This window comes from Pygocentrus nattereri, chromosome 4, assembly GCF_015220715.1.
Source record: "Pygocentrus nattereri isolate fPygNat1 chromosome 4, fPygNat1.pri, whole genome shotgun sequence".
Taxonomy (NCBI): Eukaryota; Metazoa; Chordata; class Actinopteri; order Characiformes; family Serrasalmidae; genus Pygocentrus; species Pygocentrus nattereri.
In genome coordinates, this window is record NC_051214.1 from 21,163,290 (window position 1) to 21,185,148 (window position 21,859).

Here is a 21,859-nt window from a genome sequence, read left to right on the forward strand (position 1 = left end):
TATGTTTATTTAAAGTTTAGTGCACAATTAGTATTTATTTAGTAAGAGGTTAATATGGGAAAATACTGAAACATAGAATATGTTGTGATCTCTGGATTGACGGAGCTCTAAGGAATATCTTTGGGATGAGATGAGTGGTTTTTGCAATCCTGCAGAACTATCCATCCAATATTAGTACCTGACCTGACTAATGCTCTTTTGGCTGAATGCAATCAAATCCTCACAGCAATGTTCCAACAACGTTCCAATATCGAGTGCCTTTCTAGAAGACTAGAGTCTGTATCTTCAGCAAGAGTGGGACAAACAGCCTGTTAAGACCTTTAATTTCAGAAGAAACACTGGATGAGCAGGTGACTACAAACATTTGGTTTACATCTTTTATTTGTTTAAAAATAAATTCATACATCGGCATCAACTTCAGGGTTTATATTTGTCTTAGGAAAGTTCAAACATTCATGTGTAACACAAAAATAAATAAATAAACGCACATGAGGCATATCTGAAACACTAACTCCTATATATATAAAATATTTATATAAGCATATATAAAACCATATATAAATAATATTTCACTCGGCCACATTTTAATCATGTCTGATGTGTGTTGTGAGCTGCTTTTCTGCCATTTAGAAATCACTAGTCAATACTGACAATGTACGCTTGTAAATGGCTGAACAACATTAGCTTAGTTGTCTGAAACAAATAAATAGATTACAGTTCTTAGGATAAGGTACAGTAGTCGTGGTAACCGTTATAAATATATTCAGAAAAATAAAAAGTCCCGAAAATAAATACACAACATGTCATACGTCTCAAGATTCATGTATCTACTCACAAACAATACAGAACAATATGTTCAATAAGTTATGAAAAACTTCCATTAGGAAGAAGACAATATTTTAAATAATCAGTGACGTCCTTTCCAGTCCATTCATTCAAGCATAGTACAGAGAACCAAGGATCAACCTCAATGTATTCACTCTGTTGTTCATTTCTTCATTCACTCTGAAGAGGACGTCCACGCAGGACTGACCGGGTCATCACAAGTAGGGCCCTCTGTAAAGAAAAGAATGGAAAAACTCTAGTACCAGCTTCATTCAACATCACTGAATCACCAAATAAACAAGGACACTAGACTGTGTTAAAGTGCAACTCTAAGGCCCAGTCCCATTTCACCCCTCGCCCCTACTACTGAGCCCTTAACCCTCTGTTTTGCACATTCACGTCTAGGGGTAGGGAGTCCTGATTCTTGTTGAGACAGAGGGGTAGGGTGAAGTGTTGGGGCTATATGACCTTCCAAACAGAGAGATATGAGAAAACAACCAGTAAGATGGAGCACAAGAGACCAAAGAAACCCACAAATGTGGGAATTTTCTCCGTTAAAAATTACAATAATCACTGTTTTATCATAGTTTAATGTTGTTTCAGTGTATTTTGGTCATTTTTCTTCATAACAAGCATAAAAAATCACTAATAGTGCACTAATGTCTCAGTAGCTAGCTGGCTAACTTTCCCGTTCCACCTTAAATAGTCCAGCAGTTGTGACGCCTGAGGCGCCAGAAGGAGGGACTGAATGTAACTGCTGCTCCATTTAAGGTGGAACGGGAAAATCCGAACAAAAATCTGGTGAATATCTGACTTCAGCTTCATATCACTGAAGAATTAGTGGTGGGTGATAATAAATAATTGCCCCCCTCTTTAAAGGCGTATGATGCCCTAAATGTAACTAAAGCCCAGCAGTGAGGAGCTGAACTTTACCCTCCTCTGCTGTCACTGCAGACGGGCAGGGTCGCCTAAAGATCAGCGCTAGTAGCTGTTAATGAAGTGATGTTTTTTAATTTGAGGGTCCCATTTCGTAGGGAAGATTTCAACCACTACGCCTTGTAACTCAGTTCCGTGGGTGACACTCAAAAACAAGGGGTAGGGGTAAAGAGAAGAAATGGGACGGGGCCTAACTGTGTGTTACTACATTTAAGGCTATTATTGTGTTCATTATACTCACTTAGTTTGTAGTTTGTAGCCACAGTTTCTCTATATTAAACTGTCGATGCTCTTGTATACTTGGGAGGGCACATCAATGTCCGAGTTACTGTAAAAAAAAAACATAAACATAGATGAGTCCAACTATAGTGGCTGAGACGAATAAAGATTTCAGGTACAATAAAAGTTGAGGTTGTGTAGGAAGCCATAACTTACCTTAGGTCAAACTTTTCAGCTGTAATAGAAAGAAAAATGAATATAATTGTGGTTTCTTTAGTAGCGATGCTGTAAAGGTGTAGGAACAAACTCTTCGGTGACACCCGTCTCTTACATATAAAGATGTTTATTAGCATTGAGAGGTCGAAGTCACAAAACAAGCCTTCGTGAAACAGCTTGGAGAGAACAGCCAATAGTCTCTGCCACATACATTTCAGCTCCTGGTTTTATACCCGCTGTGGACGTATAGCCCACATCTGGTTTCTGTCAAGATAGCCTCAGTTCGATGTATGGCTGCTCTCAAACCAAATTAGGTATTTAACCTAATTTCTTCTCTAAAATGACCCTGGTCGTCTAACCCCATATGTGACCTTATTAATCATTCAGGGGGCCCCTTTCCTGTCCAGATGCCTCCTTCATCAGCTCGACTGAGACCCTATTGTCCTACTACTATTTCAGTCAGAGGCCCACACGATAACTCAACCAGGATCTTACACAGTATAATAACCAATATGATAAAAATTAATGTTACAACTATAGAATTAATAAGATCAAATTCACCACAGTTCCCCCCTTTTTTGTGACATTTACGTCTCAAAAAAAACAAGGAAGGGCTCTTACTTGCATACTTTAAGTACATGGAGTGCGAGAACGAAAAACCTGTCAGGTAGCTTTCTTTCTTAAATGTCCATCAAACAATCTAGACAGGAAAAAGACTCTCGCGGTCCTCCTGCCCTGAGCAACCACCTATTGTACTCCATGTCAATCTTAAAAGGATGATAACGAATCACTTAGAATGTAATTAGTAAATACATTTGAAACCTCAGAAAATAAAATCAAAAAATGTCCACCTTCCAGCTGGTCAACCCATCGGACTTTCCAGCAGACCTATCCCTGCCTAGCAACCATATCCCTAGCCATCGAGAAAAGAAAAAAACATCTGAGGTCCCAATGTACTTACCCCATAACAGAAACATCATTCTTCAATCAGGTACAATAAACAGAATATCACCAATTATAATATAATGGACCACAAACAAATACTTGTAAAGGTATATATAAACATAAAAATATGTCACACTGAAGCTCCTCCTTGACTCTGGACAGTCCATCACAGCATCATGGTGTCAATGATGTCGTGAATAGGAACATCCTCCAGTCCATTTTATTTTCTCTGTCGGGACAATTTCCTTCAGCATTCCCAGTAGCCTTTCTCCCCTTTTTCTCATACTAGAGGAAAGAAAGAAAGCACCAGCCAGTATCTTTTTTGCAAAACCACAGACATACAGTAATATATTGATTAATACATTAGTTAATATAAATCAAATAAATGGAAATTAATTATCCCATTACATAATGACAAAAGACAAGAATAAATGTCAAGATTATAGTAAGCTCAATACTCAAATTGGATATTTATCCATCAATTTAGGTGTTATCACTTCTTCCTCTTCTATATCAGTCATCTGTAAGACTGACAACTGACCATTTTCCCCTGGCATCACAACTCCTACCCATCTCAATATCATAGCTTTCGCACAGGTCAATATCAGCGTATAAAAACAAAACATTGCACACAATGATATAACCACTGCTATCAAAACCTGAACTATAGCTGACCCCAACGGACCCAACTTCTCTAGCAACCAAGCATTAGCTGACCATCCAGCTCCCTCAGAAGGACCAAATGCATCTCTTATATGTTTCAATGCATCTATAACATTAGTTACGTTATCAGTGCTATCAGGAAGTAAAGTATAACAATCGTCTCCTGTCACACAAAGACCTCCTTGTTTAGCTAAAATGTAATCAAGCGCCATATCATGTTTTAACGATGTCAACCTATGAGTCTTTTGAGTATTGGACAAATATTCAAAACCTTTTATTGTTTCATTTGCAAAACCTTGTAATGTATAAGTAATATTATCAATATGATCAGCCAAAAACGTCACACCATACCATGGAAATATTCCAATTCCCCACTTCTCTCCAAGACTTATTCTCCAATGATAGGCCTCCAAGTTATGAAATTTTGCCATCTCTCTTTTCCTCCTATTTCCCAAACGACCACTTGATGAGTTCTCACGTGGAGCTTGTGCTATCCCTACAGTAAAAACTTTAGCTTTAACGTTGCCATATAACAATAACCTGTCCAACTATATGGCAAAAATATATAAGCTTTATCACCACAAACCCACCAAATATCCTTAAAATTCCCAATAGTTACATTTCCTGGTGAAATTTGATTCCTTACCATTAAAGTTACACTCGACTTCCGCTTTGGTAAATGAAAAACCACTTCATATAAGTTTTCCCAAGGATACTTTGTACGATCACCCAAAGTCATCATATAAGTCTTAAACTCTGATATTCCCATAAACACCCCTGGACCTCCATGAGTATTATTTGAGCAAAAACACTTGTCAGCCTGCACTGGTTTCACCTCTATTCCATCAGGAATCGCCGTCGTCACATCCTCATGCTGATCAAGTAAATTTATGTATGGCAAGTTACTTAACCAAGCACATTCTAACTGAGGTCTAAACAAATTCGATGATATAGCCATCCATCTATTATGTGGTGAGTGTTGATGGTATAACAACCATGATACTACATAATATTGACATTTGATAGCTAAAGCACCGCTTCTAAAATTAAAGACCATGAACCTGGTGCTGGAATCTTCACTACACATGGACCATCCACTTTACTCACTGATCTCACAGAATGAGTCAACTGCTGAAACCATAAATTTCTCCCCGCAAATGGGTCTGCTATTTTCATTGCTGAGGAATCAAATCCATATGCTTTCCACTTAGCTTCTCTCTTCTGTAATGTATGATAATGGTCAATCATATCTTCTGATATCCAATCAGAATCAAAAAACTCATCATCCACCATTGGTTCTCTAATTTCAAAAGTCTCATTGCTAGTCTTCACACTAGACTCTAACTTTAGCATAGACTTCTGAGTTACATTTACCCCCTCTTTAAATTTTAATGATGTCATATCAAATGTCTGTGTCACATTTACAGAGTTCATAGGCAACAAAGATGTTGTCTCTGTTTCCTTAGCCAAAATTAGCCTTGTCCTAACTTCACTTGTAATGTTTCCTGAAGTGACAATAGTAGAGGCTGTCACCATTGCTGTAGTAACATTCAACCCCTTCAGAGACATATCTAAAGTAGTAGCCTGTATTGATGTATTAACACTCTTAGTTATTTCTGGAGCTAAAGTAGTAACCCTCATCTGTGTATTATTCACCCTCGGAGTAGTTGCTATAAGTAATTCCCCCTAAAGACTCTTCACAGCTGTAAGTACTCCAGTAGGACTCACATCTTTTAACACAACTACCACCTTACGAGTTATGTAGCCTTCCCATTACTAAATGGCACAAACTTAAAATGTGGCTTGAAATAAGTACATGTATATTCTCCCTGATCTTCCCATGTGACATTACGCACAAAAAGCGAACAATCATTCTTAACTTTGAACCAACTCATAGCATTATATAAAAGATACTTCCTCTTATTATGAGGAACTGCATCAACTTCAGGTCCCTCTAACAGCACATCTTCACCACGACTATTTCTCCACCGAGGAGGGTTAGTACCACCAACATTAAATCTCTCACATCGACAGGGAAGATAAACCCCTCTTCCTATTTTAGCTCTAACTACCATCTTTAAAGGATCTGGTGTTGTCAAAATTATCTGAGAAGCTGCTGTAGTTGAATATGATTCATCTAGCAGAGTTAAATTATCTAAAATCCTTTCTCAGTCAATTCTCGTACCGTTTGGGTCTAACTCTTTTCCGAACTGGCCTTGGACTCCTCCTTCTAACTGAACCCCCAAATGCTCCTGCAGCTGATTTACTGCCCTTTGTGGCCTTTGACGCTTCACACGCCATTGAAATAGGTTCTGCTGTTTCTGGGACATATTGGAAGTCAATGTCACCAAACCTTCTTTCCTGTCCATTAACTGCAGAGTCACTTCTGGCATCATCAGAAATGTACACAACATCATCAACATCTTCCACCCCATGGACAATCTCACCTTCTGAAATTTGACTCTGGAAATCTTTATGCATTTCGACTTCTTCTCTTCGTTCTGCATTCTCTTCTGACTGTCTTGAACCCTCATCATGACTCTGCGAACATGGCAACTCATCGCTTGGTGCTTTAACACAATGTGAGAAATGATACCACGTTGGAGACCCTTTAACCTGGATTGCGGTTCCTGTACTGCGAACAACTTCAAACGGTCCTTCACGTCGTTCATTATACCACTTCCTTCTAAACACCTTCACGAACACCTTGTCCCCCGGTTGTATTGTGTCCCTCTTTTGCTCATCAAGTCTCTCCTGCACCTCCTCTTTCTTTTGCCTATCAGAAACATACGCAGATATTTTTTTATGCAAGGTCTCCATATATGTGACATATGCTCGCATCTCATCTTCTAAAAGAGATAAGCTCGGACCTTTCCCACTTGTACGTAAACAAGACATTGGTATCCGCCTTCCCGTAAGCAACTCATGAGGTGTCATATGCAAATCACGCAACTCACTTGATCGGCATACCATTAGCGCCAACGGAAGCGCCGCTACCCAATTCAATCCCGTATGCTGACAGATCTTAATAATACGGTTTTTCAGAACTCCATTCATTCACAAATTCCCTGCCTTTGCGGATGATAGACTGCACCAAACCGCTGCTTGATTCCTAATTTTTGCAAAATCAGTTTCATTGTCTTATCCACAAACTCTCGTCAATTATCCGAAGATATTCGATCTGGAAGTCCCCATCTACTTATGACTTCCCTACACAGAAACTTAGCCACCGACTGAGTGTCTTTTCATTTAGTTGGACATGTCTCAGGCCAACGCGAAAAACGATCAACTACTTCCAATAAATATCTCTTACCTTCAATTGGTTTTATCATATCAACAAAGTCCACAACTAACTCATGCATAGAACCCCTCAGAGTTGGAATATGACCAGGAGGAACCACTATTCCTCTCGGAACATTACTCTTTAGACAGATAATACACCTGCCTATAACATAGTCAATCTGCTCTAATAAGCATGGAGCCCAAAATCCATACTCCTTTGTGATTTTTCTCCTCACTTCACCTCTAGCCACATGAGCTAAACCATGTGCTTCATGAATCATCAAACCTAACAAATCTGAGGGTGCTACTATCAACCCCTCATGATTTCTCCAAAGACCAGTAGAATCTTGTGTGGCACCTCTCTCTACCCACAACTGCTTATCTACTGCGGAAGCCGCTTCCTGCATTAGCTGCACATCCTTAAGTGTAATCTTATCTTCCAAAACCACTTCATGAGTAACCAAGAAAACCTTACCCAATTTATCCGCTCCTGTAACTGCTTTTGCTGCTTCATCAGCTGCTTTATTCCCTCGTGTAACCTTTGACATATCTGCTTGATGTGCTGCACATTTTGCTATTGCTATTTCTTTAGGCCTCATCATAGCCTGCAACAACGTCACTATTTGAGCATGATGCTGTATGGGAGATCCATCTGTCTTCTTAAACCCTCGGCTCTTCCTCTTCCTAAGATTCCTTGACCTCTTCCTCTCCAGGTCTGTTGACTCTGCATCACTACCGCTTGATTCTTCTCCATCTTCTTGCTGTCTGTTAATTGAACTTGAGTGAGTTTCCTCAAAGTCTCTTGGTCCTGTTCTTTTTTCTCCTGTTCCTTTTTCCTATACAGTTCCACTTGATGTGCAATATGATCCGAATATCCGTATATCTTAGCTCTCAGAATTGACTGTTCCATTTGCTTCAAATCTGGATCATTTCCTATAACATTTCTCCACACATGATGAGCTCTTGTCACATACGCTCTCGGGTTTTCTTCCTGTCCCAATGGCTCAATAAAGATATTATCGGGATGCACATTGGTTGGAAACGTTTCCCTCAGCGCTCTCCACATCCGACCTCTAATCGCAGAGAACAATTCCGGATCATTCACAGCAGTCCCCACATATCGATCAAGTCCAGCTTTCTGTAAAATTTCTTCCATAGCTGGAACACCTAGGAGATTAGCTAAAAGTCTCTTAATATGGCAGGCTGTGTCCCCACCATAATCTCCTCCAGCTTCGAAATCCAAGGATATGCTCCATCCTGAAGAGTTGGCAGCTTCTCAAGAATATCTGACATATCTGTATTTTGCCAAGGCTTATACTCCAAACTCTGTCCCCGAATGACCACTGGACACATCTTCTCAGGTTTCTTCCCTTTTCTGGAGCGCAGCACATATTTCATATCAAATTTTTTAGAGCCTTCTTTTTGCAACTTTTTTTTCTGCATCTGCAGTCCTTCTAATTGATTCTCCAGTGCTCTTCGGCTTTCAAATCCAGTAGATTTGTCCAAATACGACAGGCATTGCTCTATACTTCTTTCAACCTCTTTTACGGCTCTCTGTCTGTCCTCCTCCATTCTGGTACTGGATGTTGCCGGAAAAAATGTTCTTGACGAAAATCCCTCACTTTCTGGATCCTCATCACTGTCTCCATTCTCACTTTCATCAGAGCTGTCATCTCCTGAATCCTCTTTCCTCCAAGTCTTGTCTCCTCTTTTTTCCGCTCTAGCCAGTATCCGCCTCACTGCTGGGTCATATCCACCTTTGATCTCACAGTCACTCTGATCACCCTCATCTCCAGATTCCATCCTCATGATTCTCAAGTTACCCTTTGTCTCAAAACATCTCTGTTTGTTCTTGCTTTTGGAGGTTGGATACATCTTTATAGTTGTTTCTGCTCGTCCTGTTTCTATTGTTCGATCATCCACATCTCTAATATGATAGTTTCCCTCTTGACTGATCACTGGAAGCTGGGGATAGATATCCTCAAACTTCACTTCCTTCTCATAAGGTGGAGGCTTCTTTACAGAGTCCACATGTGAAAAAGGTGTATTAACTTCCGCCATTAATTTATCTGTCTCTCTTGTATTTTGCCCTATTTCTTCTTCACCTCCCTTTCTCTTCTCCTGCACAGCTTTCATCTGCTTCTGTCCCTCATGCTCAAACAGCTGTAGCATACCAAGCTCTTCCTGTCTCTTTTCTTTACGCTTCTCCCCTTTTTTACCCTTCTTTTAATCTGCCTTGTATGTAGACACAAGCACCTGCATTGTTTTAATTACATATAAATTAATTGTCCCCTCTACTGGCCAAGGTTGGTCAATATCAGGTCAACACTTATACCATTTCTCTGATACCTTTGTTATGCCTTTAATTAAAGGATTGTTTTTCTGTAGCACATCAACAGGAGTAATTACCTTTGAAACTTGAGTAACCTCTTTTGACATTGTAACAGCCCCCTTATACTCCTTCTAATTAAAAACTACTTGTTCAGATATATTACTTAAACTATTTTAAACTATTTAACCCTTCTATTTGTGTACCACTTTCACACTACAGAACTTGCCAACCTCAGAAGAATCAAAAACCCATCAATAAGTGCCAAGTAGTAACAATACCAATACCTCCAGTGAAATTTCAATCCAATTAAAACCCCAACAAATTAAACAATCAGGCTCACACCAACAACCTTGAACCAAACAATTCCTCAAATAGGATAGCTCAGTCTGTTGCCAAGTCTCTGTGTTTTATTTTCTCCCTTTCTTTGTAATAAGTACTACAGCATACATTAACTTACTCATATGTGAACAAATTAATGTGCAATTTAAACCCAAACTAAAAAATGCTATTATTATTTTCCACAAAAGCTAGTAAAATGTGTATCAGAAACAGCAATTATCATTTAGCATGCATTCAAACAAAGAGTCTGTGGATGAATCAAAAAACTGGCCTTTTTAATCCGTGTGGAATCAAGGGCTGGAGTCAGAATTCCATCCGCAAGTCTCCACGTCACACACTCTCCGCACTGCCTCCTCCTCTTGTGGCTCCTCCCCCCATATAAGGCAGAGAACAAGCAAAAACATCAGTACATTTCACAGAACAGAACCAACCACTTCACTCTCATCAGCACAAACCTCCCAATTCATGCACAGCAAGCACACTCCCCTAACTCCACAGTTAAACAATTCTATACCACTCATAAAACAGGAGCTTAGCATACCTCATGCACCCACAGTTTCTCACGCACATCACTTCCACACTGCCCTTCTTTCCAAACTTTCAAGAACAAAACTTTTCACACAACCCTAATAATTCCCAAATCTCAGGGGCTAGTGGTATGACCTAATGGTAGGACCAGCCTGCCACTGGGGTCCACTGAGGTAGCACTGTGTGAGGAAGCAAAAGGAGAGGAGTTTGCTAAAGCTTTCATTCAGAATCATCATTGTATTACAAATTACATCCAATACACTCAACACATGACATTCAGTGGGTGAGTATTTCTTACTTATTAAGAGGATGAAGGAGCTCAAAAACCGTAAGCTGCTTGTCTTGTCAAAGTCCTGTAAAAATGAAGCAGAGTTATCATGAAATTAATGTTCTGTTGACCTTCAATGTTCTAAATGTCCAGCAAAATGGATTAGAACTTCATAAGAGCTGCTTTCCATGTACTTACCATTGTCAGCGATGTAATCCTTTGAGCTGTGTTTAATATATCAGAATACAGGTGATGCGTCTCAGTCAAAGAACTGTCTGGTTCTGAGCTCAGAGCTGCTGTGATGCTGTGTTTAAATAGACGAATCACCTGCAACCAGGCATGCGTCCATTCTTCCTGGAATGTGTGTGACATTGACCTGCAAGAGCTCAGGAATTCTACTCATGAGAAAAACCCTCCTCTTTTCCTCAAGAGGAGGAGACTTTCTCCTCTTCTCACTTTCCCTTTTTCTCTGTGGAAGAGAGGAAGCAAACAGCCTGTCAGGAAGTGGTTATCAGTAAATGCCTGGTCATAATAAATTGTGCTGTTTCATTGTCTGAAGGGAGAGAGTTTCATTCAGTTTCATTCAATTATTTTAGTTCCAATCAAGAAAGGACAGAAAACATATTTCAAGGAAATTATATAGAAACCTTATAAACTAAGCCCCAGTCCCATTTCACGCCTCGCCCCTACCACTGAGCCCTTAGCCCTCTGTTTTGCACATTCACATCTAGGGGTAGGTTGTCCCAATTCTTGTTGAGATAGAGGGGTGGGGTGAAGTGTTGGAGCTACATGACCCTCCAAACAGAGGTTTTTCAGAGACTCAAAACAGAGAGATATGAGAAAGAAAAGAAAAACAGGCAAGATGGAGCACAAGAGACCAGAGAAATCCACAAATGTGAGAATTTTCTCCATTAAAAAATGACGATAATCACTGTTTCATCTTAGTTTAATGTCATTTCAGTGTATTTTGGTCGTTTTTCTTCACAACAAGCATAAAAAATCACTAATAGCATGCTAATGTCTCGGTAGCTAGCTAACTAACTTTCCAGTTCCACCTTAAATAGTCCAGCAGTTCTAACGCCTGAAGCACGAGAATGTAACTGCTGCACCATTTAAGGCGGAACGGGAAAATTTGAACAAGAATCTGGTGAATATCTGACTTCAGCTTCATATCACTGAAGAATTAGTGGTGGGTGATAATAAATAAATGCCCCCCTCTTTGAAGACAGATGATGCCCTTAATGTAACTAAAGCCCAGCAGTGAGGAGCTGCTGCTGTCAGGGCAGATGGGTAGGGTCTCCTACAGAGCAGCGCTAGTAGCTGTTAATGAAATAATTTTGTAGGGCAAGATTTCTACTACTACCCCTTGCAACTCAGTTCCAAGGAGTTAAGGTGACACTCAAAACAAGCAGTAAAAAGAAGAAATGGGATTGTGCCAAAATATTAAGCATCCATTCTTTTCAGCTTTCTGTTTTTTTCAAAGAAATCTGCAGCGATTTTTTTCATACCTCTAAAGTTCAGTTTTAGTAGTTGGTTGTACTTTTTGGATTTTCAAGTAATCAAAGAAACATGTTGAGGTCAGGACTCTGGAGAGGTCAGTTCACTGTTATAAAAATACCAGCAGCTTTGTTTGATTCTCAAATTTCCTTTTTTGGCTATTTTCTTTTCTCAGTGAGTTTCTTCTTAAACGGCTACACATCCTTTCAGACCCACAGCGCCGAGTGGTCTTCTCACAGTGGAAGGACGGACAGAAACACCTGTGGATGTTTTCAGATCTGAAGCAGCCTGATTTTCTCCTCTCTCTGAAAGATGAAAGCTGTAAGTCCTGTTTATCTGATGGGGGCAGTTTTGGGGTCGGTGGTTGTTAGGAAAACTTTCTCTGTAGCTTTTAACCATTTTAACCAACTCCAGCTTTGCAAACTGAATTAATACCATAATTGATAGACTATTTCATAAATTAGTTTTTGGGAATTCAATATTTTTTATGTTATTTTATAATCATATATAGAATATATCATATAATATATAACCCTGTCATTAATTGTTGCTCGTAGTCATATTTCTCTGCAAATGAGTTACCCCAACTGACCTTTTCTGATAAAACATACCATTTAATATATATTTGCAATACAGACACAAATCATATTTAATACAGCACTCATCATACTTACAGTAAAAAGAAAGTACACAATCTTAAAGAAAATATCTCCAGGATATTGTCATTCACGTGTAATGAATTACTCTAAAAATAAAAATGAACAACTCTATAAAAAAAGTCCAGGACTCCCAGAATTGCCACATCCCTGATTTTCTGCACCACTTGTGACTGCATTTTTTGCAGTTCTGCCTGCTGACACTGCCTGACACCAGTTTCCTGTCAAGCTGTAAACTAAACGGTCTCTAGGGGAGATGGAGCCAGTCTAGGATGTGACACACTACTATTGACCACTGTATCGGCGCCAGCTCGGGAGCGTCGAACTGGCAGACGGAATTCCTCGTCCTATTTCACACAGAAATAATTAAAAATGAATGTTAAGTAGGAATATCTGTGTTTTTCTATGCATTTTCAGAAACATAGACATAAGAAAGCATAAGTAAGCTGAGGCAGCTGTATTAGGAATTATATATAATAATTATATATAATAACCGCTGCTGTCATTATGTCCATTTTTGTCATTTTTCTCCGTCAGGGTCACGGGGGGGTGCTGGAGCCTATCCCAGCAGTCTTCGGGCGGAAGGCAGGATACACCCTGTACAGGTCGCCAGTCCATCGCAGGGCAAACAGACAGACACAGACAGTCACACCCAGGGGTAATTTAGCATGTCCAATTGGCCTGACTGCATTTCTTTGGACTGTGGGAGGAAACCGGAGAACACGGAGGAAACCCACGCAGACACGGGGAGAACATGCAAACTCCACACAGAGAGGACCCTGATCACCCACCCTCCTCGCTGTGAGGCGACAGCGCTACCCACCGCGCCACCGTGCCACCTGGGCACTGGGGAAGCCATGGCAAAAAAATCTGTAGTCAGTAAACCATTTTTGTGTTGATTCTGAGGCGAGTTTTGGATCATTGTCCCGCTGGAAGATCCACACTATGGCCCTGTTTAAGCTTCCTGGCTGAGACAGTGAGGTTCTGACTTTATTTCTGCTAGTACTTGATTGTGTCTTTGATACCATGTGTCCAAATAAATTGTTGAGGGTCTTTGGAAGAAAAGAAGCTACAGAGTATCACAGACCCACCACTGTACTTCACAATGGGGATGGGGTGCTTTTCTGCATGGCTATCTGTGTCCATGTCAAACTCACCTCTGCTGTTTGTTGCCAAAGACTTCTGTTTGGTCTAATCTGATCACGTAACTCGGTCCCACTGAAAGTTCCAGTAACCATTTGACAAACTGTAGGAGCTTGAGTTTGTTTCTTCTTGACAGCAGAGCTTTTCTTCTGGCAACCCCCCAAAACCACCTGTGGTTAAATAGGTGGTGTTTGATTCTAGCTTGAGAGACATTCAGACCCCAAGACCTAACTAATGTCTGCAAATCCCCATCTGTGACCCTTGGAGATTCTTTATCTACGTGATCTACCCTTTTCCTGGGGTCAGTAAGGAAAAATGTCCTCTTCCTGGCAGATTCTTAACATCTCCAGTCATTTTAATCTTCTTCACTATTGACCTGGTAGTGGAAATAAACGGTTTTAACTGTTTAGCTATTTTCTTGTAGTCATTTCCTGATTTGTGCCCTGCGATGGACTGGCGACCTGTCCAGGGTGTATCCTGCCTTCCGCCCGAAGACTGCTGGGATAGGCTCCAGCATCCCCCCGCGACGCTGACAGAGAAGCGGCTTAGATAATGGATGGATGGATTTCCTGATTTGTGCAGCTCAACAACCTTTTGGCGTACATCGTTGCTGTTTTCTCTGGTCTTTCTCACTCTGATGGACGACTCAGGGAATTTAGCCTGTGTTTCATCTCATATATATTCTACAGTGGAACAGGAAGTCATGGCTGACCGTTTAAGTGATCCTGATCATTCAGGCAAACTTTAAAACATTAAATATGAATGGAAATATACTTCAGCTGGATTCTTCAAAAGTTGTAACACGTGTAGAATTTCACTCCAGCCATCACAGTGTCACGATTGGCCCCTCCCTGTCCTGTCCATGTGCTTTTTTACTTTTTTCATCCATGTGCTTCTTAGTTCAGCCCCTTTGTTTCATGACTCCGCCCCTGATTGTTGCCACCTGTTTTCCGCCTGTCCCTCGTTATCCCTGTATTTTATAAGCCCCGTATTTGCCCTGGTCTGTGTTGGTCTTTGTATGTCTTACTAGTCTTTGTTTGCTTTGTATGCTTATTTGAATTGTTTGTATGTCCTGTTGCCTATTGATCTCTCCGTGTTGGTTGTATGAACCTGGACTGTCATGAACACGACCCTGGATTTGCCCTCAATCAAAGTCGCTTATTTCAGCATATGCATCCACCTCCTCGCTCCCCAACGTTACACACATTGGAACATTCCGGTCTGAGTGTACGCTGTGCGCGTTTGGCTGCCGCTACTCGCCGGTGTTTTGTTTTTCTTTGGTTGCTTTTTCTTTCCCTTTGCGATACTTTTTGGTGCATATACTCTCCAGTATCGGTGGACTCGTCTCTCTATGTTCAACAAAGTTTGGGAATTTAGTGCCGTCTCATCAACACGTTATCTATCTGGTGCTCTACAATGTGGGCAAGCCGGATTTTCCGTGTTGAAAATAGCTCTACTGAAATTCCATCATTCTGGTCCACCACCCGTCGCCCTCGCAGGAATACCGGACGGCATGTTAACCACAGCGTGCTTGCTAGCTTAGCCAGATCAGCTAATGCTACGGCCAAACACCACTACACTACCGTCAACTTCGGTCTTCTCAACATCCGCTCACTCACGAACAAGGGACATCTCATTCAAGATCTCCTCACTGAGCGCAAGTTTGACTTTCTCTGTCTAACTGAAACCTGGCAACAACCTAACGACTTTTCACAACTCAACGACTCTGCTCCTCCTGGGTTTGTTTATGTTTGTCAACCCCATGGAGTAGGTCGTGGAGGAGGTCGCGATACTTCACCGCAAGAATTGGAAAGTCCTCCCTGTATCTGTGCCTGTTTTCAGTTCTCTGGAATGTTTAGCATGTGAAGTGCCTGGACCCTCTCCTACCATCATCGCTACAGTCTACCGTCCTCCTAAGCCACATAATGACTTCCTAACTGATTTTGCCTCTCTACTCACTCATTTATCTACTCTCTCACCTAATGTAATATTGCTGGGGGATTTCAATATCCACATGGACTGCAGTAATCTCCCTCTCACCAAAGACTTCTCATCCTGCCTAGAGAATTTTGGATTTAATCAATTCATCAATTTTCCTACCCACATAAAAGGACATACACTGGACTTAATCTGTTGTTCCGGTCTCACTCCGTCTAATTGTGCAGCTGATGAAGTTCATGTTACTGATCATTTCCTCCTCTCATTTAACATTACACTATGTCTCTCCATAACCAAGCCATCATGTCTCATCTCATTTAGGAACATCAAAGTTATTGATAAGGATGTCCTCAACTCAAGCCTGGACAATATTCTGAAACTGGACAGCTCATCTTCGCTTGATGAACTTGTTGACCACTATAACAATAGTTTAATCTATATTCTCAACTCTCTTGCTCCTATGAAAACTCGCCCTGTTTCCTTCACTCATTCTGCCCCCTGGTATACCCCTAAACTATGGCTAATGAAAGCTAAAGCTCGTCAGCTCAAGCGACTCTATAGAAAATCTGGTCTTACCATCCACAAAGAAATGCACAAAACACACATATTGCAGTATAAGGATGTAATTGTTCAAACTAAATCCTCCTATTACTCTGGTCTAATTAACTCTAGTGAAGGGAACACCAAAACACTGTTCTATCTAGTCAACAAACTCTTCCAACCCAAATCCTTCCTACCTTCCCACTTTTACTCAACTGATACTTGTAATGCTTTAATGTCGTTTTTTAGTGAGAAAATTTATAAAATCCACTAGAACATCTGTCCTGATCCACAGCCTCTCTCCTTCTTTCTACCTCTTTCACATAATCAGTCTCTCTCCTGTTTTCAGCTTCCAGATGCATCTGTCATTTCTGATCTCATTAGCAAATCAAAACCTTCTACATGTCAGCTTGATCCTTTCCCTACAGTCTTAGTTAAATATGGTCTTTCCTCTCTGCTCCCCCTCATAACTGCCATTATTCATACCTCACTCACTAGTGGAATTGTTCCTACGCCCCTCAAAACGGCTGCTATCACTCCTATTCTGAAAAAAACCTGGCTCAGACCCCAACAACTTTAATAACCTTCGCCCGATTTCTAACCTCCCTTTGATTTCCAAAATACTTGAAAAAGTTATTGCTACTCAAATTCATTCCTACCTATCCGAAAATTGTCACTATGAACAATTCCAGTCTGGTTTTCGCCCCCTCCATAGCACAGAAACGGCTCTTCTTAAGATCACTAATGACCTTCTCATGGCAGCTGACTCTGGTTTATTTTCCATTCTCATTCTTCTAGATCTGAGCGCAGCCTTCGACACTATTTCTCATACTATCCTCCTTAACAGACTGTCTGACTGGTTTCATTCCTATCTCTCAGGCCGCACTCAGTTCATTCAACTCAAATCTTTCAGGTCTCAGTCTTCCCCCGTTTCTTCTGGTGTACCCCAGCGCTCTGTCCTGGGGCCCCTACTTTTCATCATTTACCTTCTGCCCCTTGGCAATATTTTTCGCTCTTTCAACATCCATTTCCACTGCTATGCAGATGACACCCAGCTCTATCTATCTAGTCAACTAAGTACTTTGTTCCCGCCCTCTTCCCCTTCCAACTGTTTATCTGAAATAAAATCCTGGTTCACCTCTAATTTCCTAAAACTTAACAGTGATAAAACTGAAATTTTGCTTTGTGGTTCCAAATCCACATTATCAAAAGTGGATATTTCCTCTATCCAAATTGACACTACATTAGTCTCCCCCTCACCTCAGGTTAAGAGCTTGGGTGTCATCTTAGATAACTGTTTATCTTTCGGCTCTCACATTAGTAATGTAACCCGGTATTTCCATCTGCATAACATCAGTCGTCTACGCCCTTCCCTCACCCCCCATACTGCATCTATTCTAGTTCATAGTCTCGTTACATCCCGCATTGACTACTGTAATTCTCTTCTCTTTGGCCTTCCTCATAAATCCCTCCATAAGCTTCAGCTGGTTCAGAATGCAGCTGCCCGTATTATCACTAAAACTCCTTCATTCCATCACATTACACCTGTCCTTCAACAGCTCCACTGGCTCCCTGTTAAATATAGGATTGAATACAAAATTCTCCTCCACACATTTAAGGCCATACATAATCTTGCCCCCCCTTATCTGTCAAATCTTCTCCAAATCACAACTTCTACTCGCTCGCTCAGATCCTCCTCTTCCATTGATCTGTCTGTACCTTCTGCTCGTCTGACTACCATGGGGTGCAGAGCTTTCAGCTGCTCTGCTCCCAAACTCTGGAACTCCCTCCCACCTGACATCCGTATCATTGACTCTTTTCCTCTTTTCAAATCCAGTCTTAAAACTCACCTGTTCAAATTAGCCTACTCTCTCTGTTGATGTTTTTTTTTTCTTATAACCCTACATTTTGTACAGTGTCCTTGAGTGTCGAGAAATTTATTATTATTATTATTATTACAAAGATTTATTTAATTCCACCAACAGCACACTTGATTGAATTAAAGGGAGCACTGATTAGCCCAGGGGTGGCCAACCTTTCAGACACCAAGAGCCAGAACAAAATGCTCATTACTTCTAGGAGCCACAGGTTATATTTAGACAAACATTTATAGTATTTAAACCCATTTTCCTACCTGTCATATAGATGTGTTTAGTGGGACTTCTGACATTTTTTGTTTTCCACAATCCATTTCAAATTTGGCTTGTATTCAGTTGTTGCTACTCGAAGCAGTTCTTTCACATGTAAGAACAGAGCAATGCTTTGATTTCACATTTCAGGCTGGAAAATACTGATTCACAAACATAGGTTGAGCTGAACATTGACAGGAGCTTTAGTGCAGCTTGTTTTACATTGGGATACTTCTCCACAGGCATGATTTTCCAAAATTCAAGGGTTCCCTCACTCAGAACAGACCTGAGCCAGTCATCTTCAAAAAGTTCAATCATCTCCATTTGAGATGTAGCTTCATCTGTCACCAATGGGTCTTTCAAACAGTCTGAATCAGCAGTAAAAGGGTTAACAAGGAATGTAATGTGGTATTTTCAGCTGTAGATCATGGAATCTGTCCTCAAAGCTCTGTTGCAGACTTTCAAGAAGTGTTGCATAGTGTGCAGTTCTCCCTTTTAGGACCTTCGCTGCTTGGGCACTTGCATTTGACACAGAATGCAAATGTGTTAGTTCTCCCTTTTTAAGATGAGTTTTAAACCACGTTGGCGTGCAGTGAGTTAAAGTGGCGCTGAAGACTGTAAGCTTTAAAATTGGATAACGATGTTTGGCATATCAAACAGAACGGCTTCCTTTTCTGCTCAATGAAAAATACAAATCCTCCCACTCTGGTAAGAAGGTTTTGTGTTCATCTTCATATTTTCGTTTGGCAGGGGGAGGGGCGGGGGTGTAGCATCAACAGACTTTGGCTTCTTCCAGCGCGGAAAATATGCCAACGTATGATACAAGCGTGCAACATAAATATATATATATATATAGTCACAAGAAAATGTTTAAACCATGATCGGACGCCTCCTGTGCAACAAGTCCAGTCGTGAAATTTCCTCACTACTAAACATTCCACAGGCAACTGTCAGTGGTATTATAACAAACTGGAAGCAATTGGGAACGGAGGTGCACAGAGGTCACCGACTTTCTGCAGAGTCAATCACTACAGACCTCCAAACTTCATGTGGCCTTCAGATGAGCTCAAGAACAGCATAGAGTGCTTCATGGAATGGGTTTCCATGGCCGAGCAGCTGCATCCAAGCCTTACATCACCAGGCGCAAGCAAAGCATGGAATGCAGTGGTGTAAAGCACCGCCACTGGACTCTAGAGTGGAGACGTGTTCTCTGGAGTGACCAATCATGCTTCTCTGTCTGATAGTCTGATGGATGAGTCTGGGTTTGGTGGTTGCCAAGAGAACAGTACCTGCCTGACTGCATTGTGCCGAGTGTAAAATTTGGTAGAGGGGGATTATGGTGTGGAGGTGTTTTTCAGGAGTTGGGCTCGGCCCCTTAGTTACAGTGAAAGGGACTCCTTAATGCTTCAGCACCAAGAGATTTTGGGGACGGCCCCTTCCTGTTTCACCATGACTGTGCACCAGTGCACAAAGCAAGGTCCATAAAGACATGGATGAGCGAGTTTGGTGTGGAAGAACTTGACTGGCCTGCACAGAGTCCTGACCTCAACCCAATAGAACACCTTTAGGATGAATCAGAGTGGAGACTGTGAGCCAGGCCTTCTCGTCCAACATCAGTGTCTGACCTCACAAATGCGCTTCTGGAAGAATGGTCAAAAATTCCCATGAACACACTTCTAATCCTTATGGAAAGCCTTCCCCGAAGAGTTGAAGCTGTTGTATCTGCAAAGGGTGGGCCGCCATCATATTAAACTCTATGGATTAAGAATGGGATGTCACTCAAGTTTATATGCGTGTGAAGGCAGATGGGCAAATACTTTTGGAAATAGTGTATATTGTATCATGTAACACATTCAAGCAAAAAATGTAAGCCCTTTGAAAGGAAAATTCCATTCAGAGAGCTTTGTTCATAAACAGGCCAACCACTGTGTTGTTCTCTGGCTGCAGCTTTAAGACAGGCAGCTTTGTTCAGAAGGTGTGTTACATGCTGAGGAGAAAAGCAGGATATCAGTGCTATTAGTGGAGTACAGGTACCGCTGCTACTGGAGGGACCTCCTTTGGGATTTCTACACGTAATGTGGCACGTCAAGCACGTCAAGCACATCAAGCATGTCAAATAACATGACTGCAAAGTGACTTTATATTCTCCCCTTATTTATAGGTGGAGTTCTTACTGTCCGATTTGTGTCCCCCTACTTTCAGAGTTAGCTAGAGGGTCTGCTAAATAGGAATATTCTTAATTTTAACATATGGATCAGTGGGCTGTAACCACTGCTGTGCTTATGTAACACTGTTCAATGCAATTACGGTGAAGAAGGAGAGGCAAAGAAATTTGTAAGACATATTCAGAACTCCTCTCCATGGATCACCACCTCATCGTGGTGGAGAGGTTTGTGTGCTTGAAGGACCCTTGGAGCTATGTTGTCTGGAGCAAAAGCTCCTGGTAGGGTCTCCCATGGCAAACTGGTCCTAGGTGACAGGCCAGACAAAGTGTGATCCATAACCACCCCTATGAGGACAACAAAACAGGACTTGTGTACCCTGCCCGGATCAGGGTTACCGGGGCCCCACCCTGGAGCCAGGCCTGGGGGAGGGGCTCGCCAGCGAACGTCTGGTGGCCGGGCATTCGCTCATGGTGCCCGGCCGGGCCCAGCCCGAAGGAGCTACATGAGTCCCCCCTCCCATCGACCCACCACCGATGGGAGGGGCAGTAGTAGGGATGCGGTGCATTGTGGATCGGGCAGTGTCCGAAGGCGTGGGCCTTGGCGTTCTGATCCTCGGTTGCTGAAACTGGCTTTTGGAACTTGGAACGTTACCTCACTGGCGGGGAAGGAGCCTGAGTTGGTGCGCAAGGTTGAGAGATACCGGCTAGATATAGTCGGGCTCACCTCAACACACAGCTTGGGCTCTGGGTCCAATCTCCTTGAGAGGGGCTGGACTTTTTTCTTTTCTGGAGTTGCCCATGGTGAGAGGCGGCGGGCAGGTGTGGGCTTTCTCATAGCCCCTCGCCTTGGCCGCCTGTATGTTGGGGTTTTCCCCGGTGGACAAGAGGGTAGCTTCCCTACGCCTTCGGGTTGGGGAACGGGTCCTGACTGTTCTCTGTGCTTATGCACCGAACAGCAGTTCAGAATTCCCAGCCTTCATAGAGTCCTTGGAAGGGGTGCTTGAAAGTGCTCCTCCTGGAGACTCAATTGTCCTACTGGGGGACTTCAACGCTCACGTGGGCAATGACAGTAAGACCTGGAGGGGTGTGATTGGGGGAATGGCCTCTCTGATCTGAACCGAGTGGTGTTCAGTTTTTGGACTTCTGTGCAGACCACAGTTTGTCCATAACGAACACCATGTTTGAACACAAGGATGTCCATAAGTGCAGATGGCACCAGGACACCCTAGGCCGCAGTTC

At 41.8% G+C, this 21,859-nt stretch overlaps 1 protein-coding gene across 1 annotated transcript in view; it reads right to left on the reverse strand.

The window, feature by feature from the left end:
* Positions 1-363: 363 nt before the first annotated feature.
* LOC108417008 (sushi, von Willebrand factor type A, EGF and pentraxin domain-containing protein 1-like) overlaps positions 364-21,859 on the reverse strand; it is a 69,786-nt gene continuing 48,290 nt past the window's right edge. Inside the window, exons 42-43 of the mRNA XM_037537846.1 lie at positions 2,003-2,089; positions 364-1,056 (exon numbers count right to left, since the gene is read on the reverse strand). Of these exons, the coding sequence (XP_037393743.1) occupies positions 2,032-2,089 (58 nt within the window). The 3' untranslated portion in view covers positions 364-1,056; positions 2,003-2,031. The remainder of the gene's footprint in view (positions 1,057-2,002; positions 2,090-21,859) is intronic.